At 52.3% G+C, this 16,530-nt stretch overlaps 7 protein-coding genes across 7 annotated transcripts; 4 read left to right on the plus strand and 3 right to left on the minus strand.

Annotated features, from left to right (window-relative positions):
- Positions 1 to 293: 293 nt before the first annotated feature.
- K489DRAFT_385420 (signal recognition particle, SRP9/SRP14 subunit) lies at positions 294 to 1,134 on the plus strand. The gene is made up of 3 exons (XM_033606101.1): positions 294 to 383; positions 436 to 514; positions 570 to 1,134. The coding sequence occupies exons 1-3, from the start codon at positions 357 to 359 to the stop codon at positions 866 to 868; spliced, it is 405 nt and encodes a 134-aa protein (XP_033454968.1). The 5' UTR covers positions 294 to 356; the 3' UTR covers positions 869 to 1,134.
- A 762-nt stretch (positions 1,135 to 1,896) lies between these two features.
- On the plus strand, positions 1,897 to 3,174 carry K489DRAFT_374756 (uncharacterized protein; the record flags this gene model as incomplete). The annotated part of the gene is made up of 2 exons (XM_033603553.1): positions 1,897 to 1,945; positions 2,111 to 3,174. The coding sequence occupies 2 exons, from the start codon at positions 1,897 to 1,899 to the stop codon at positions 3,172 to 3,174; spliced, it is 1,113 nt and encodes a 370-aa protein (XP_033454969.1).
- Positions 3,175 to 3,414: 240 nt separating this feature from the next.
- K489DRAFT_138092 (uncharacterized protein) lies at positions 3,415 to 5,303 on the minus strand. The gene is made up of 7 exons (XM_033599104.1): positions 5,271 to 5,303; positions 5,056 to 5,185; positions 4,334 to 4,971; positions 4,207 to 4,254; positions 3,952 to 4,113; positions 3,814 to 3,876; positions 3,415 to 3,711 (listed from the first exon to the last, which is right to left on the minus strand). Exons 2-7 carry the CDS (start codon positions 5,120 to 5,122, stop codon positions 3,454 to 3,456), a joined length of 1,236 nt encoding a protein of 411 aa, XP_033454970.1. The 5' UTR covers positions 5,123 to 5,185; positions 5,271 to 5,303; the 3' UTR covers positions 3,415 to 3,453.
- A 293-nt stretch (positions 5,304 to 5,596) lies between these two features.
- K489DRAFT_435541 (uncharacterized protein) lies at positions 5,597 to 8,509 on the minus strand. The gene is made up of 2 exons (XM_033608599.1): positions 7,757 to 8,509; positions 5,597 to 7,698 (listed from the first exon to the last, which is right to left on the minus strand). The coding sequence occupies exons 1-2, from the start codon at positions 8,018 to 8,020 to the stop codon at positions 6,097 to 6,099; spliced, it is 1,866 nt and encodes a 621-aa protein (XP_033454971.1). The 5' UTR covers positions 8,021 to 8,509; the 3' UTR covers positions 5,597 to 6,096.
- Positions 8,510 to 9,214: 705 nt separating this feature from the next.
- K489DRAFT_385424 (putative calcium/mangenease P-type ATPase) lies at positions 9,215 to 12,877 on the plus strand. Its single transcript, XM_033606102.1, has 2 exons — positions 9,215 to 12,021; positions 12,080 to 12,877. Exons 1-2 carry the CDS (start codon positions 9,450 to 9,452, stop codon positions 12,649 to 12,651), a joined length of 3,144 nt encoding a protein of 1,047 aa, XP_033454972.1. The 5' UTR covers positions 9,215 to 9,449; the 3' UTR covers positions 12,652 to 12,877.
- Positions 12,878 to 12,907: 30 nt separating this feature from the next.
- Positions 12,908 to 13,574, minus strand: K489DRAFT_405462 (Ribonuclease/ribotoxin; the record flags this gene model as incomplete). The annotated part of the gene is made up of 3 exons (XM_033607158.1): positions 12,908 to 13,233; positions 13,302 to 13,394; positions 13,451 to 13,574. 3 exons carry the CDS (start codon positions 13,572 to 13,574, stop codon positions 12,989 to 12,991), a joined length of 462 nt encoding a protein of 153 aa, XP_033454973.1. The 3' UTR covers positions 12,908 to 12,988.
- Positions 13,575 to 14,557: 983 nt separating this feature from the next.
- On the plus strand, positions 14,558 to 15,949 carry K489DRAFT_385426 (uncharacterized protein). The gene is made up of 2 exons (XM_033606103.1): positions 14,558 to 15,403; positions 15,455 to 15,949. The coding sequence occupies exons 1-2, from the start codon at positions 14,830 to 14,832 to the stop codon at positions 15,931 to 15,933; spliced, it is 1,053 nt and encodes a 350-aa protein (XP_033454974.1). The 5' UTR covers positions 14,558 to 14,829; the 3' UTR covers positions 15,934 to 15,949.
- Positions 15,950 to 16,530: the final 581 nt, after the last annotated feature.

A 16,530-nucleotide genomic window follows, 5' to 3' on the forward strand; every position in this document is an offset into this window, starting at 1 on the left:
TCTCGTCGGTCTTTACCAATGCGACCATCTTGTACTTGATCGAGTAATGTCTTTGGCAATTTTGGGCCTGCATAGGCACTGTTGTGACTCATGATATCTTGCTCACATGCTTCGCACGTGTCCGCGAACAGATTCTACACAAAAAGTTCAGAGAAAAATGCACCTCAATGTCGTCACACCATCAGCCCTCGCGGCCGCCCTGCATGTGGTTTCACACGTTGGAGAGCCTCAAATTCAAGGCCCGATCCTCCCTTCCGGCCGCTTTGAGTTCGTCGTTTCATATCTCGACCTCACCACTATTTGCGAAATTGCCGCAATCATTTTGTGTGGTCATACGGCGCAGAGCGACACTCATCATGGCGGATCGCTTGAGTAACGACGAGGTATGCAAGGCCTCCTCGGATGATCTCAGTGCGCACGGCTAAGAGTAGACAGTTTTTCGCGAAGCTCACCACGCTTATATCGAATACACAAGCCAAAGGCCATGGCTCCGTATACCTCACCCAGAAGCGCTGTCCGTCGTGCGATTGTATTCGAGCGATAGACAGAAGACTAATGCGACAAACCAGTGACGTATGAAAGTTCCAATCCAGCGACAGCAAAGGTTTCCAGTGATTCACTGCAAGATCTGAACCCAGAACGACCGCTTCCGTTACTCGTACGAGCGACAGACGGAAAATCGCAATCGAAAGATCGGACAAAGAACCGCGAAAAGGTCAAGCTCAGTACGGTGGTACAACCGGACGATATCGAGACTTTCTTCGGGCGATATGCCGAAGTATGTAAGACAGGCATGCAGAGCTTGAAGAAGCGAGATCGGAGCAAGAGGAAGAAGACCAAGAAGAAAGCTGTCGAGGAGAAGAAATGAAGGCAAATATGAATAATGAAACGTTATGCCTCTATTCAGGACACAAACACCTTCGTGAAGTTCCAACTCGAATCGCGATGCCGCCTCGTAGCCGAAGTCGACATGAAGCCGGCCGCATATTCATGTGCGCAATCTCGGCGGTTCCTGTCGCGCAAGAAAGTCTCATCAAATGTCTCTTCGCCATCTTAATCTGGTAGAGATCATGCGTCGCCAGTAAGATCGTCACCAGAAGCGACGGGACAGTCGTTGATGGAAAAAAGAGTTGCCCCTTAGTAGCTTCTGCTTGCCCAGCAATGATATCGGGCGTATATATGGGTTTACTGACACGGACGCGACAATAGCCTGATCACTCATGAAGGCAGTCACTACACATCTACGGAGCCGATTCACACCTAGCCATTCGAACCACAGGGAGCAGCTTCACCGTCTGCGACTTCAATGGAGATGGTCGCCAGAGCATGAGATCCTGTCCAACCTGCCCCTTTTCATGTCGCATATTGATATCGCTCTCCCAACAAGCCTCGCGGTCGTGTCGTTGCAACTCGGGCGGACGGTTCTGGACGCGCGTCGTCGACTATACTTGCCCTGCTTGCCGGTGTATTCTACGTATGACACCCCAATGGTAGCCGTGTGAACGCCGCGAACCAGACTGGAGCATCACTGGATGTGGTGAAGCCCCACTTATGATGAAGTCTGGTAGGAAACACCACTATTCGGGAGTCGTAAATCTTTCGGTCTTGTTTCTTTCGTGTTTCTTTCTCTCTTCCTCATACATCTTTCTTCTCGAGAAATTGCTGTACTGTCACACACACATTTTCTGAGAACAAAGATTATACATACAAACACATTCACATCTCACACATCACGCCACATACTTCACAATCTCACCTCACCTTACCTTCCTCACATCTCACATCCTCACCTCACCTCCCGTTTCTTTATCTCACATCTTCACTTCACCTCCCATCCCCTCATTTCACATTCACCCTCCACTCTCACCTCACCTTTCCTCTTCACCTCACATCGCAATGTCTTTTGACGCGCGTTGTGATTACCCCGACAACCCCTTTGCTGAAGGTGAGTCAGCAGCCAATGTGAGTTTAGATCCCATTGGATAGGTTCCTGGTGATCTAGATTTCGCGGTGCTGGCGGACCACCAGACGCCAAACATCGATGCCTCGTCATCGTTGGGGCCAACCCTCCCGGTCTTTGGCGAGGAATAGATTTCCTCACCGTCGTTAGGTGAGGTTTTGACCCCCGGTGACCAGCCTGACCTCGTCATACCCGAGGTGTCGCCATCCGACCGGCCTCGGTCAGATGGTTCGCTCTTCGGGCTGGCGATGGGTGAGAGTGCAGCACTCTGCCCCTCGCTTTACAACGGGGCTTGTGAGCTCAGCTCACTGTTTCCGGAGTTGTGCGGGTTAGGTGAGCCCAGCTCGCATCGTGAGGTCTTCCTGCCTCAGCCTTCCTTGGCTCCGTCCGAGGGAGGTCAGAAGCGTCGGAAATCTTCGATGGGGGAGGCGGATGATGCTGCCTCAGAGCCGAGTAAGTGTCTTCGGACGACTACTCCTGGCTTCACCGAGGCGGCCTTGCCGTATGGACCTGGGTCTGGACCTGTTGCCAGATACGGAGCTGGAGCTGGAGCTGGCTACGACCTGGTCTTTGGAGCTGGAGCTCGTTTCGACCTCCTCTCTGGAGCTGGACCGGACGACGACGCCGACGACAATCAGATCGTCCCCGCGCCCGTCATCACCGCGCCCGCCGTGGTTGGTAAGCGGCGAAGGGGACGGCCTGCTGGATCTCCCAACAAGCCCAAGGACCCCAACGCTCTGCCCAGGGAGCCGCAGAAGCGTGGGCGGAAGGCGGGGTCCCCTAACAAGCCTAAGGATCCCAACGTCCCGCCGAAGGCCCGGAAGGAGTATACTTACAAGGACGGGACCACGGCCAAGTCGAGGGCGGAGGCTAAGGCCAACGCCAAGCTGGGTACGACGCCCGCAGTAGCAGGACCTTCTTCGACTGGGACGCTGCTGCCGGCTCTCGGATCTGGATCTGGATCTGGAGCTGGTGTCGGAGCTGGAGCTGGTGTTGAAGAGATGGGTGGTGAGGAGGATGCTGCGGGAGAGTATGAGGATGAGGAGGATGCTGATGAGAAGAATGATGGTGGGGATGACAATGATGCTGAGTTTGATGATTTGCTGGAGGCTGGGTGGCAGGCGGCGTTCAACGGGGAGGAGGAGGGGCAGGAGGAAGAAATGGAGCAGCCGGTGGACGCGGAGGGGTGGCCTATTTACGATTTTGATCTTTAGAGAGCCACGATAGTCATCGCTCTTTTCCCTCTGGCCCTTACTTATGGCAGAAGGTTTTTACTGAGGATGTGTCGTGGCGGGGATTAGATAGGAATGGAAACGTTCACAACAAATTCTCTTGTGCGTTGTCGTCGTGATTTTGGTGAATGTTATATGTCGTTCAATTAGTACTCCACTTCCCACTGCTCATCGTCGACCATGATCGTCTGGACTTCTCGACGATGAAGAGCCCATCGTATCAACCAAGCTGCCCATGCTATTTGCCACCTGCTTCATCTGCTATTCTGTGTCCTCCTCTACAGGTTCCCTGGTCTTCGCATTCGTTCCGCTGATACCGCCCCAGACGCCCCGTCCAAGTCCATAGACGCCCTTGCCAACGCCTCCAAGTGTACTGCTGACGCCGCCGATGACATTACCCTGGCCAATCTTTTCAACGCCGTCGCCAACCCCGCCAGTGACCTCTGTCAATGTCGTACCCACGCCCTTGCCAAGGCCACGGACTGTACCTCCGGCACGCCCTGGGATGTAGCCTCCGACCTGCCGAGTAATCAGCAGGTAGAATCGTAGAGTAAGTATTCAGCAGGCGAACACGCAAAGCGATTTGTCAGCCATTGAGGCTGGCATGTGATCGCGACTTACTGTATCGCCCAAGCCTTCAACAGTGTCCCCAGCCCCTTGACCCATGCCGCTCACGGTCGTACCCTACGAATTGGACCATCGCATTAGGCAGATGCTTCATCGAATCGAAGGTCATGAATAGACAAGATCGAAACTTACCACTCCTTCCGTAGCTCCGCTCACCATACCTCCAATGTTTCCAGACCCAATCGCACTGGTGGTATCGCCGACTGTTTTGCCGACTCCTTTTGTTGTGCTTGCGACGGTCTTGCCAACATTCTTGCTCGTCTTGCCGATGTGATTACCAGCACTGCCACCGATCTGTATCATCGCCTAATCAGTCTCGAGTATATGATGCAGAACGTTTCGCTACTGTCTCGATTTAGTCAATACCCTTGGGCCTGATCTACTCACCGTATTTCCAACGTTCTTTCCTAGACCCGATACGGTTGTATCAACACCCTGTGCATGATTAAGCATCAGCGTAAGGCATAGAACAAACATTAACGATGCTGCTCTCGTCTTTGACGAAATATCTTACCATGCCAACACCACTCAGAGTATCTCCCACTCCTTTGCCTGTAGAGCTAACGGTCTGTCCAGTACCCTTGACGGCTCCAGTGACCACACCGGTGACGTTTCCCTTGCGTGCAGCTGATCCCACACCCTTTGCAGTCTCGCTCAGGCCACCGACGACGCCACCGGTGGTTGCGCTGAGATTCTTGCTGATATCACCTTCACCCTTCTTGAAATTCCCAGCACGATCATTTGCAGTAGTCGAAGCAGTGCCTGCTTTCGCTTGCGAACGTGTTTTAACACTCGAGATACCTGGCGTCTTGGAACTGCTTGTACCAGCTGTGGCTGTCTCGCTGACCTTCTTCGTTTGTTCCGCCACTGGAGGAGGAACAGGCTTTTTCCGCTGCGGGAGGACTGTTGGAGGGACAGGCTTCATCTTCACAGCGCTGGGTGTACTTGCATGAGATGAAGTTTTGTGGCCCGCTGAAACACTTTTGGTCGCTGTCTTTGTCTTGTTCGTCACGGATGGTTTGGAAGGAGACTCTATTGGCTTGTTTGCCGTGCTTGCTGACCCGGCATTCTGACTTTGAGGTTTGGGTGGCGCGTGTGTTTTCAAAGCTGTCGTTGAGCCGGTTGAAGGCTTGCTGGACGTAGCTTTCGAGGCTGGTGTCGAGTTAGATACTGGCTTACTGGGTGTTGGTTTGATGGTCGCATCAGCAACCTTGGACGTCGAAGGCGTTGGCTTACTCGACGTGGAGCTCGTCTTGTTCGCCGCCGTTGGCTTTGGTGTCGTGTTAGACGTCTTTGAAGACATTGCTTTCGTTGATGGCTTTGTTGCCGGTCGGTCTTCTGGCGGATCGTTGTCGACGAGGTTGATCTTTGGCATGCCGATGAGTGATCAAGTAAGGTGAAGAGAGTATGGTTTAAGAGGAAGTTATCTTCGCTGTTGCTCCAAAGCTTACCGTGTGGTTCAGGTCACGATGACAAGTTTTGACGTTGATTGCTCACATCGGTTGGGATGAGCGAAAGCAAGGACGAGATTAATGGCAAGAGCGCAGAGTGAATGGCTCGTGGCGATGCGAGAGGTCATCGTCACCGCCTGAGATGGTCATCAACGTCACAGGTCTTGCACAAGGTATGAAATTGGTGTATCACATCGCAGCACAAGCAACGGCAGCCAGGATTTGCTGTGTTGTCACAACGGCAGATTCCGGATGACAGCAGGCGAATACCCTGGGTGAAACCATGCATCGAGAGGGCCCTGGAGGTTACAGTGAGTCAAATCATTGGAGTTCTTCAAAATCGTTACATTTTGTCTAATAATTACTATACTTGTCCATGTAGAATAACTCCAATTGCAGACATTTCCGGTGGTATCTCAGCAGTCCTGCGGCATCCAACGCCATCACCACTGCGTGACGAAGTGCAAGAATAGCGTCCCATTTTGCGAAATCTCGCAGTTCGTTTGAAAAATAGAATACCAATCGCTGATGACAAAGGGTGTAAAGTCAAACAAGCCGAGGTCAAGACATCTTCGAGTAAGAATCAAACGCTGCAGCGCAGTCGACCACAACCCGCACGAGCGGGCAAGACTTTGCGGTCAAGGCATTCTCCAGATTGAACCCTGTTATTGACCGACGACGGCAATGATATTTCGTCGTCTCTTGTAGCGGATCTTGACACGGATTGATCGTCTTTTCTTGAATCGTTGTGACGTAAATTGCTCGACGAGCAGAGGAACAATGCGAGAGCATTGGATTTCATTCGACTCATTCATATCGCCTGCGCTCACGCCACGGCGACTTCTTCGTTCTGCTCCAAGACAGACGGAAGCGCTGCTGGTTGTGTTTGTGTCGCATCGAGAGCGTTGGACATCTCAGCCCAGTCACCCCAGAGACCACGCTTGCCACGAACGCGCATTGGTCCGCCAAGCGAGCTGCGGTTGTCCTGCTCTACTTTGATGGCATCCTTGGTACCCAGTACGAGAAGCTCGAAGAACATCTTAGTAGCCATGTCGCGGCTGGTTGAAGCCTCAGGGCAGAGGTCGGTGAACAACGCAGAATTCTTGGTGCGCTTAGATGGAGTCGGTGGCACGAGCGTAGAGGATGTGTGCGTCGGCGCAAAGTGTTCGCGGAGGACGTGCACCATCTTCTTCGTGCCGAGGGCCACGGGACCTGATTGTGATGGGTGAAGCAGTGGTGCTTCTGTGATGTCGAAGTTGGCATTTCCGGCGTTGTACGAATCCTCGAGGGGCTCTACATCGTCATCGAGATCGTTCGAGAACATTGGAGCAGGCGTAGGTGCGCCATGACCAAAATCATCCTCATCTTGTGGGATGTCGAGTTGTGGGCTGCTTTGATGCGCTTCATTGTTGACTTCGACCTCTTCGTCGGTGCCAACATCAGCAATGCCAGAGTCGCGTTTGCGCTTCTTGTCGCCTGCTTTGCGAATAATCTCGAGCGAAAGGATGCCGCGAAGCTCAGGAGCCCAACCTTGGAGATAGCCGTCGCCAAGGAGATTGCTGACAAAGGTGCCGTTTCGCTGCATTTCCATGAGCTGGAGAAGAAGTGGGTCGCGCGGTAGGAATGTGGGAGCTTTCGTGATAGCAGAACGGTCTGACTGTTGTAGTCTGATCTCATCGGTGTTCAGCTCTGTCTCAGCGTCCATGGTAAGGACCTTTCGGCGCTTCACGCGCTGTGCTGCCTGAATGAGCGTCGGATCTTCTTCCTCGAGCTGCATGTTGGTCGAGTGAAGCTGGAAGGTTTCCTCCAGATCCCGCTCTACGCTCGACCGCACAGAAGAAAGTGGTGATTCTGATCCGCGCTGGCGGCGTTGTGCAGCATCGGCACGGGCCAACGCTGCTGCATTCGCGGCGGCGATCTCATCATCCATTCCACCCATCTGCACATCCTCCTCTAGCATGGCTGGAGTCATGGGCCGGAGAGTTGTGTCCGGCCCGAGAGTGTCATCGTCCATACCCAGCTCCAAACCCAGATCGTCTTCGAGCAGACTGGGCTGGTCTGGGCGTATTGATTGCGCGCGACGACCAATTTCGATGCTTGGACCTTCACTCATACGTGGTGAGCGCATGAAGTTGTCATCATCATCAAAGCCAATCTCCAGCCCGAGGTCATCGTCGTCCAATTGGAGCAGGCGTTTCTCTTGTCGCCTCGCGGGTGTCTGGCTGTCAAGGATCTGACTCATTCCAAAGTCGAGCAGAGTCGGGTCCTGACCCGGCGCGCGTGCATCGTTGCCTGCGAGGAAATCGTCTAGGTCAGGCAGTGGCGCAAACAGGTCAAGTTCAGTGATGGTGTCCGGAAGTAACAACGCGTTCGGGTTTGCTTTGTGGGATTGGTTGCTCGGAAGATCGACATTTCCTGGTCGGAAGGCCTACATGGGACGCGTCAGTACGAGAATGTCGACGTGGACTTGTGTTCAGCATGCATACCATCTTGATCTTCAGAAGCGCCTCGCTACAATCATCCATAAGATAGGTGGCTTTGCGATTGTAGATTTTGCACACGCCCAACAACAATTGACTGCTGAGACGCAGCGCCATGGGCGCCTGCCCTCCGCCGATGATATCCTTCACATTGTCCTCGAGTTTTGAAGCGAGAACATTCTGTTTGGTGAGTTTTCGGTCGAGGTTAGAAGCCAACCAGACTCGGGCGAGTGGTCCCGTCTTGGACAGCAGTGACTCTGAATAAAACATAGCGATGAGCGCGACGCGACGTCGAGATGCAGAAGGATTGTATTGACTGCGCGCGTCGCAGGCGACGTCGGTGAAGGCCGACACTCGATTCGAAGATCCGGTCACCGAATGTTATGCGAATTGGTGTTTTGATGTTGATTGGAGCGCGTCGGTCGTTCGCGCGCGACGAACCGAGCTTCACACGGAAAAAGGTTGGATGAAATGCACAACTAAAATTGGGCTATGAATGCATTTCTCGAGGCGATTGCAGGATGGTGATACCGCGCGTGCGTGTATATGGGAGATTGTGTTGCCGCAATAATGGGTGTCGGTAGTCGTTGTTGTTGTTGTTCGTACTGTAGTGTAGTGAGGGAAGGGATGGGAAAGGAAGCGGGCGAGCAGAATGACGAGTTGGACGATGGATTGCGCCCGCCGCGAGCGCGTTGGCTGGCTTCAGAGCTGGCTGGAGTGAGTCTGCCGTATGCCCCAGGTAGCGTGTGTGTGTGTGTGTGTCGCATAACAAATCCGGCGGGACGCGCACAGCAGGCGGGCAGGCGACAACACAGATGACCGTGAATCCCTGCCCTAGTTGTGTCCCCCGGATTTGGCACACCCAGCCCATGAAAGGCTTACCACTTCACAACCGATGGGAATTTATTGGGAGGCTGGGACACATCGGATTGCCGATGCGGAAAGATCGCCTCCACGCCCAATTGCTTTCGCCAGAGACACGATAGGCATTTGCGGATCTCGTCCACGACTTTTATGCCGTCGCTCATCAATCTGTGGGAGAAGGACGTACGTACACGTGAAGTAGTAAATATGACCGTCCGTCAATAGCCAGCCGGTTCGTACAAAATATGCTTAGGTATGTTTACATTCTGGGGTTCCATTCGAGCCTGATATTGCTGTTGTTACATCATCATGCGATTTCGATGGCCAGTCGCATGTGGCTCTCAGGTACTGCACTGTACCGGACTGCAGGGAGATGCAGGTCGAGATGAGGAATCCATCCATTATTTGTCAGTGAGTTGAGATAAAGTATGAGACCTTGTGTGGGACATCAATCCAAACATAACGAACGGCACACCGGCCGCGGTATGGGAGAGATCTATCGGGAGCCCGCCCTGGATGGAGTTGACAGACAACCGTAGCTTGTAATAGTAATAATTATTAACGATCCCCGGCTTCTCCATGTAACTTTTGCGGAGAGTACACATCCAGTAGCTGGATCCCACAAATCTCGCCATTCAGTCTCATTGCAATATTATCATTAGATCGCGCGCATACTCAACAGCGCGAGTCCTCTGATCCTTGCCGAAAACGACGACGCAGTCAATATTAGATTTGCTCAACAGAACACTCGATCAGCCATTCGTCCCAATGCAGTGACCTTACCCGATAACCTCATCCTCGACAACATCATCTGTCGGCGTTGATGACCTGAAGCATGTCACGCGACAATGCATCCACTCTCCCACTACACAACCCCAGCAATGTCTCCAGGTCGAGCTCGAGCAATTCTTTGAGGTTACCGCCAGGCAATCCGCAGTCACAGCAGGCTGTTGGCCATCAACGCTCTCCCAGTCGCTTGAAACTACCCGGTCAGCAAACAATCACTGGCCAGCATTCCCGCCTGTCGCCACAGGATGTCGCCGATCGCCATCACACATCCTTGACCCATGGTCTATCGCCGCAGGATGCGAGTGCACGGCTGCAAACTCAAGGACCCAATGAGCTTCCACATGACGAGCCAGATCCGTTATGGCGGCGATTTCTGGATCAGTTCAAAGAGCCATTGATTCTCCTACTATTGGGGAGCGCCTTCATCTCGGCGGTCATGCAAAACTATGAGGACGCGATATCTATCGCCATTGCTGTGACCATTGTTGTGTCGGTGGCCTTTGTGCAGGAGTATCGCAGTGAAAAGAGCCTGGAGGCCTTGAACCAATTGGTGCCGCACTATGCGCATGTCATCAGGAGCAATGGAGGCGTGAAGAGTGAAAGTGGTGAAAACGGAAAACTGTCCGGGCCTGGTATGAGCGACTATCCCGCCGCTGAACGTGCCAGCACAACTATCTCTGCCTCGCAGCTCGTGCCGGGCGATCTTGTTTTGTTTCATACTGGTGACAGAGTGCCAGCGGATATTCGAATCACGCATTCAGCAGATTTGAGTATAGATGAGAGCAATCTCACGGGTGAGAACGAGCCTGTCAGGAAAAGCGAGGATATCGCCACTCCCAGCGCTCAGCAGAACGGGGGTGGATCACCACTCGTTCGAACACTTTCGAATAATGGGGAACTTCGGTTGACCGATCAAACCAACATCGCATTTCAGGGAACGCTTGTTCGCTCGGGATATGGCCAGGGCATTGTGATTGGGACTGGCGGCGATACGGAATTCGGAGCCATCAGTGCTTCTCTGCAGGAGATCGAGTCTCCACGGACGCCTTTGCAGCAGAGCATGGATCGACTCGGCAAGGATCTCAGCTACATGTCCTTTGGCGTTATTGCTGTCATCGTGCTGATTGGTCTATGGCGTGGGATGAAATTCCTGGAGTTGTTCCAAATCGCAGTCTCGCTCGCAGTGGCGGCGATTCCCGAAGGTCTGCCAATCATCGTGACAGTAACGCTGGCGCTCGGTGTGCTTCGTATGAGCAAGCGCAATGCCATTGTCCGCAAGCTTCCATCTGTGGAAACCCTTGGCTCTGTGAATATCATTTGCTCTGACAAGACCGGTACCCTGACCATGAATCATATGACAGCAAGCAAAATGTGGAGTTTTGGAAATGGTGCCCCGATGGACGTGCAAACAGTCCGCACAGACGCGCCGAATGGGCCGACGACACAAGCTGTTCTACGAAGTGCTAACATTGTCAATAATGCGATCTTAAACTCTAACGAACTTCCTGGAAAAGTCTCCGCTGGTAGTGCTGCAGTTCTGGCGAGTACCGGCGGAGACGAGTCATCGAGCGGAACTAGTCGCTGGGCTGGGCAGCCTACCGATGTTGCATTGCTAGATCTGCTGGACAAGTTTGGCGAAGACGATGTTCGCGAGCGAGTCGGCAAGCGGCAGCAGGAGGTGTCCTTCTCGAGTGAGCGCAAATGGCAGGGAGTGGTCATTGAAGGTCAAGCAGGCAGTGCTACAGCTTATATCAAGGGCGCTCTCGAGCGGGTGATCACACGTTGCGATACGTATCTCACTACACAAGGTGATGAGATTGTTCTGGACGAACAGCGGAGGCGAGAAGTCGAACAAGCAGCCAATGCAATGGCAGAAGAAGGTCTTCGAGTTCTCGCCTTTGGCTCCGGTAGTGTCCGTCTAGGTTCTAAAGCGGACAGAGGTCGCGCCTCCACCCCCACGACAACTGCCCGTGGAGTCGAGGACACATACACTGGTCTGACATTCACTGGTCTTGTCGGAATGTCAGATCCCCCTCGGAAAGGCGTTGATCGTAGCATTCGCCGGCTCATGGCAGGCGGCGTCAAGGTTATCATGATCACCGGGGACGCCGAGACTACTGCGGTTGCGATCGCCAAGAAGCTTGGAATGCCGATAAACATGAACTCGGCACTGGGCTCACCTGTGCTGCGCGGCGATCAACTGGATGGCATGAGCGACGGTGACTTGCAGGCCGCAGTGAACAATGTCAGCATTTTTGCCCGCACAAGCCCCGACCACAAGATGAAGATCATCAGAGCACTGCAAGCACGCGGTGATGTTGTCGCAATGACCGGCGATGGTGTTAATGATGCACCAGCCTTGAAGAAGGCCGATATTGGTATCAGCATGGGCAAGTTGGGCACCGACGTGGCCAAGGAAGCCGCCGACATGATTCTCACCGACGACGATTTCAGTACTATCTTGGCCGCCATCGAAGAAGGCAAAGGCATTTTTTACAACATTCAAAACTTCATCACTTTCCAGTTAAGCACCAGCGTCGCAGCATTGGGAATTGTCATGATGAGCAGCTTGGGCGGTTGGAAGAACCCGCTCAATGCGATGCAGATTCTCTGGATTAGTATGTCTATTCTACCATGATTTGTTTACCGCGACGCTTTACTGAAAATGCCATTTAGATATTCTCATGGATGGCCCGCCAGCACAATCCCTTGGTGTAGAACCTGTGGATCCAGAGTTGCTCTCACTCCCGCCACGCCCTCGAAATGCCCGTGTCCTCACGCCACGCCTCATCCGTCGAGTCCTCCAATCTGCATCTGTCATCCTCATCGGCACACTCTTCACCTACGTCTCAAACTTGACCGCCGAGGACCTCGCCGCACACAGCGTATCCGACCGGGATACCACCCTCACATTCACCCAATTCGTGCTCTTCGATATGTTCAACGCGCTCACCTGTCGATCCGAAGGCAAATCTGTCCTCCGCGGCGAGCTACCCCTATCTTCCGGCAAAGGTGGAAATAGAATGTTCAACTACGCTGTTGTGGGTAGCCTGCTCGGTCAGGGTCTGGTCATATATTTCCCACCTCTGCAGAGAGTCTTCCAGACGGAAGCGTTGAGTTTCACTGATCTTCTGCGTTTGATACTCATGGCGAGTACGGTTCTGTGGGTCGATGAGGGCAGGAAATGGTACGAACGCCGGCAGAAAGAGAGGAGAGGGTACGGTGGTGGATATAGTCGCAGAGTATAATATAATATGATCGACTTGTATATTCCTGCCCTGCTTAGCCCCCATCACGATCATGCACTGTATCGAACCCCCTATCTTCCTCGTGCGCCCTTTGAGGGCTGTAAGTCCAAGGACTATCACTTGTGCTGTCTGAAGCCGGCGGAGGTTCGTGGACTGGGTATTCGTTTCACAATTGCAGATGTAGTGCCTCTAGCGGAGATTCGAGCGAATGACTACAGAGGTTCACCAGGCTCGAATACGCAGATTTCTGGAATTTCGCATTTCTTGTATCTTGCCGATCTAATTTCTACCTGGTAGCATGGTCGTCATATCCCGACTTGCCACACCGTGCATGTGACTAAGAAGCCGAGCATCTGGCAAAACCGTTCCTTCTGGCTGCACCTGTATGGGTCATGAATTGGCACTGCGTGAAAACGCCGTTTCCGTGGTCGCGCACGACTGCTCGGTCGGCTCCGGGATCCATGCCTGGCCTCCAGGCCTTCCCATCAGGGTAGACTGGAAACTCGAAAAGCCCAGGCGTACCTTTCTTGCAAGATGGCGAGTTGAGCTCCTCATCATTGCGAAAGCTGTGAGGATATCTCACTACAGCAGGGTTAGGAAGGTATTCTCAGCTGTGATCTGCCGAAAGTGCTCGCGTAGAAGCGACTTACTTTTAGCTGAACCTTTCAACCGTGAATTGTGCTTGTACGCGTCAATGGCATGTTCGAATCCTTGTTGCATGGCGACGTTGCTGTATTTGACCCCTTGGAGAAGTAAGGTCAGTGTTTCAACTTCGCCAATCAGGAATGTAATGATAAACCTCCGCAGACAGCACGCTTTCCTAGCAGATGCGAGGCCGATGACTCCTGTTCGTCAACAGGTGCGGCCTGTCCATGGTAGGCGAAAAGTGCAAGCGCAAGAGCGGCTATCCCGTCGAAACGCATGGCTACGATAATCGATTTGTCGGCAGGCAGTTGCAAAAATTGGAAGTTTGATAGAGATTTAGATGGCGTAAAGTGTAGACTGGTTGTATCTGAAAGTTCGAGATGATGTTCCTCGTCAAATGCTGTGCGAGTGGGAGTCTTTATAGCTTCGTCGGTGGATGAGAAGGACTATTCGACTCCTTGAATCGGACGTGCCACCTGGCTGGGACTCGTTTGGCGAATGGTGGGCCCTTTCGTTCCATCCTTCAAGGTTGGAGTCTTCAGACTGATCTGCCGCCTTGAGAGATGTATTGTACCTTGGCGCTGCTGAGTGTTGGAACTAGCTCTGCTCGTGGTCCAGCGCTGGCGCCGCAGTATCCCGGCCGCACCTCATATGCATAGTTTCTTGATCAGATCACACATGGACACTGCGACGCTCGCCATCATGCTTCCTGGCTTGCACATGGACCTATTTGTGCTAGGTCTGTTCAGTCTGCCATCACCTGTGCTCGGCGATCTTGACACATCTTGTTCTGAGCGATAGCGTCGTCCAGTGTGGTTAACTGTTACCAGACTTCATAGCACGAATAACACGCTCTGTTGTCTGACAACATCATATAGTTGAGCCTGCTGACGCAGAAGAGTGGACGTCAGACCGGATTTTACGCTAGATTCGTCTTGGTTGGTTCTGGGGTACATGCTCAGGTTCTGGATCCGAAGTGAAACTTCCAAGGTTGTGGCCCTCATCGCAAGTCAGAGCTTTAGCTCATACCACTCGTAGTACCTACCCATGGCATCTACTGGATGTGAACCATGGTATTCAGTTAGGCGGTCTTGCACTGAGATGTCCTGCGAACTTGCCACGTGCTCGCGCATGTTGAATGGCGATCGAGCAGGATTTCAAGTCAAGCCCAAACTAGGGCGGCCTGATCTGCGGGCTGATCGCGAAACCGTGACTGGGCCGCACGACTGCATGTGTCCACCTCTTGTATAAAACTCGCAAAGCTGATATGGCATTACGCATCAAGACCGCTGTGCGCACTGGATGGAAGCCGCCCAGCGACTGAGGCGCAGTAAAGAAGCCAGGCCAGCAGTCTTTCAAGAGTTGGCACTATACTGATCGTGAGTCGCCATATTACTCACGAAGGGTCAATTCCCTACATTAATATAGCATCACACCTCAGTGTGTTTGTGCACAACACAAGGCTTGCAAAAACCCATCATTCCATTCAGTCCTCATCTTCAAAAACATTGTCCATTCCTCATTGACAGTAGCATGTCTGGGACCACAAAAGAATGGGTTTCTAGGGAATTGAAACGGCTTGCAGAGGATGAACAACATGGCGTTCAAGATTTTGTCTATGACTCTATGACCCAACGACATGGCGGCGTGTACGCCCAGGAGAACATCGACCGCAGAATCCCGAACAAGACTTTGCCGCCGGTCCGCAGGGAAACAGCACGTATCATTCGAGTCCTGGAGGACATTCTTGAATCCGAGGACAATGCAGTCCTTCAAGAGGGCGCCGACAGGCTGGAAAATATCATACTCTCCTACTCAGCTGAGAAAAGATTCGGCATATATCTCAACGTCGTCGAAATAATCCTGGACGCGGCAAAATTTGTTGACGAGCAAGGCGCAAGCATGAAACTCGCGCAATTGGTGTCCGCGTTGGCCTTCCGTGACGATCTCATCAATTCCACTGGAGCGGAGCTCACATATGAGATTGGGGATTTCTGGAAGCGACCGGTGACAATCCAGCCAGACGCACCACTCACCGGAGAAGGAGGCGATAGGATCTGGTCACAGATGCCTAGTCTTCAGCTTTGGATAAGAGAGGCTCTTGATAGTGAGTATGACGGATTCTTTGAGGGCGGTACCGACGTTAACGCTACAGCAGCTCATCCTAGAGTCGATTCCACGGAGTTTAACAGAGAAGTATGGGAAGGCAATTCGTGGCAGAATTTCACCCGTTTCTGCGGGATTCTTAGCGATATGTATATTCGAGGTCAATCACTTGTTTCAAGTCTCGACTCTGTCACAGTCCTTCGCTATTTGTTCCTTGGCGTGGAAGAAATCAACAGCACCCATGCTTGGCGGGAACAAGCAGCGGTCTATATGAGTATATTCGGACACGAAATTCATCGGCTATGCCAATACGGCCAGGAAGCCGTTTATGAGCACACAAGTTCGAACGCGAACGACGACGACGGGTTCTACTCGATCGGAAGATGGAACAAATGGCATGCTACGTATAAGCGTCGCGCTGTCTCCGCAAAGGATGAACAGGAAAGATTGTGGGCAATTAAGGCTCTTGCGAGGATGGATGAGGTCCAGGACGCCGAGACGGCGTATTGGGAACATAGAACACTCGATTAGTTGAGATATGCGGATGCTGTAGATGACACTACGAACAAATAATTGGCCCGTAGTGCAATTCTATCTACCTTAATTCATGTGTAGTGTTTCGATTCCTGATTTTCGATAGTAACTTATCAGTGTACTATCGAGCTTTCGTTTACTCGTTATAATCTATTCTATATATATTTAATAATCGACTATAACTTCATTCGTAATATGTTCGATTATTTTTTGAAAAAAACCGCTATCCGTTTCACGTTTCTCTTAGGACGTTAGGTCCCTCGGAAATGAATCCTAGTAACGTCAAACACCAGAGCGCGGTCCACCCCACGGCGTGGTCCACGAATTACGTGTCCATAACAACAACAACTTCAACACGCGATGGCACCATCAAAACGCGTCCAAAAGAGCTCAAACGAAGGGAGTGTACTGCTTGCAATATCAGCTTTCAGATCAGGTGACATAGGATCTGTAAATGCTGCTGCAAAAACCTACGGTGTCTCAAAATCAACGCTGCTTCGGAGATTGAAAGGAAGTCCTGCTCGAGAGGACTATATGCCACAGAATAGCAATCTCACTCCAATCGAGGAGGAGATCCTTCTTAATAGCATACTG

Source organism: Dissoconium aciculare (assembly GCF_010015565.1).
Source record: "Dissoconium aciculare CBS 342.82 unplaced genomic scaffold K489scaffold_25, whole genome shotgun sequence".
Classification (NCBI taxonomy): Eukaryota; Fungi; Ascomycota; class Dothideomycetes; order Mycosphaerellales; family Dissoconiaceae; genus Dissoconium; species Dissoconium aciculare.

Coding starts and splice junctions, on each gene's coding strand:
- K489DRAFT_385426 (XM_033606103.1), top strand. CDS start 14,830: ATGTCTGGGACCACAAAAGAATGGGTTTCTAGGGAATTGAAACGGCTT. Junction 15,404..15,454: donor GATAAGAGAGGCTCTTGATA/GTGAGTATGACG, acceptor ACGCTACAGCAG/CTCATCCTAGAGTCGATTCC.
- K489DRAFT_138092 (XM_033599104.1), bottom strand. CDS start 5,122: ATGTCTTCAAAGACGTCTAACACGACACCAAAGCCAACGGCGGCGAAC. Junction 4,972..5,055: donor CAAGACGAGCTCCACGTCGA/GTAAGCCAACGC, acceptor ACTCGACACCAG/CCTCGAAAGCTACGTCCAGC. Junction 4,255..4,333: donor CTCTGAGTGGTGTTGGCATG/GTAAGATATTTC, acceptor AATCATGCACAG/GGTGTTGATACAACCGTATC.
- K489DRAFT_385420 (XM_033606101.1), top strand. CDS start 357: ATGGCGGATCGCTTGAGTAACGACGAG. Junction 384..435: donor ATCGCTTGAGTAACGACGAG/GTATGCAAGGCC, acceptor AAGAGTAGACAG/TTTTTCGCGAAGCTCACCAC. Junction 515..569: donor ATACCTCACCCAGAAGCGCT/GTCCGTCGTGCG, acceptor GCGACAAACCAG/TGACGTATGAAAGTTCCAAT.
- K489DRAFT_385424 (XM_033606102.1), top strand. CDS start 9,450: ATGTCACGCGACAATGCATCCACTCTCCCACTACACAACCCCAGCAAT. Junction 12,022..12,079: donor GATGCAGATTCTCTGGATTA/GTATGTCTATTC, acceptor AATGCCATTTAG/ATATTCTCATGGATGGCCCG.
- K489DRAFT_435541 (XM_033608599.1), bottom strand. CDS start 8,020: ATGTTTTATTCAGAGTCACTGCTGTCCAAGACGGGACCACTCGCCCGA. Junction 7,699..7,756: donor CGCTTCTGAAGATCAAGATG/GTATGCATGCTG, acceptor CGTCCCATGTAG/GCCTTCCGACCAGGAAATGT.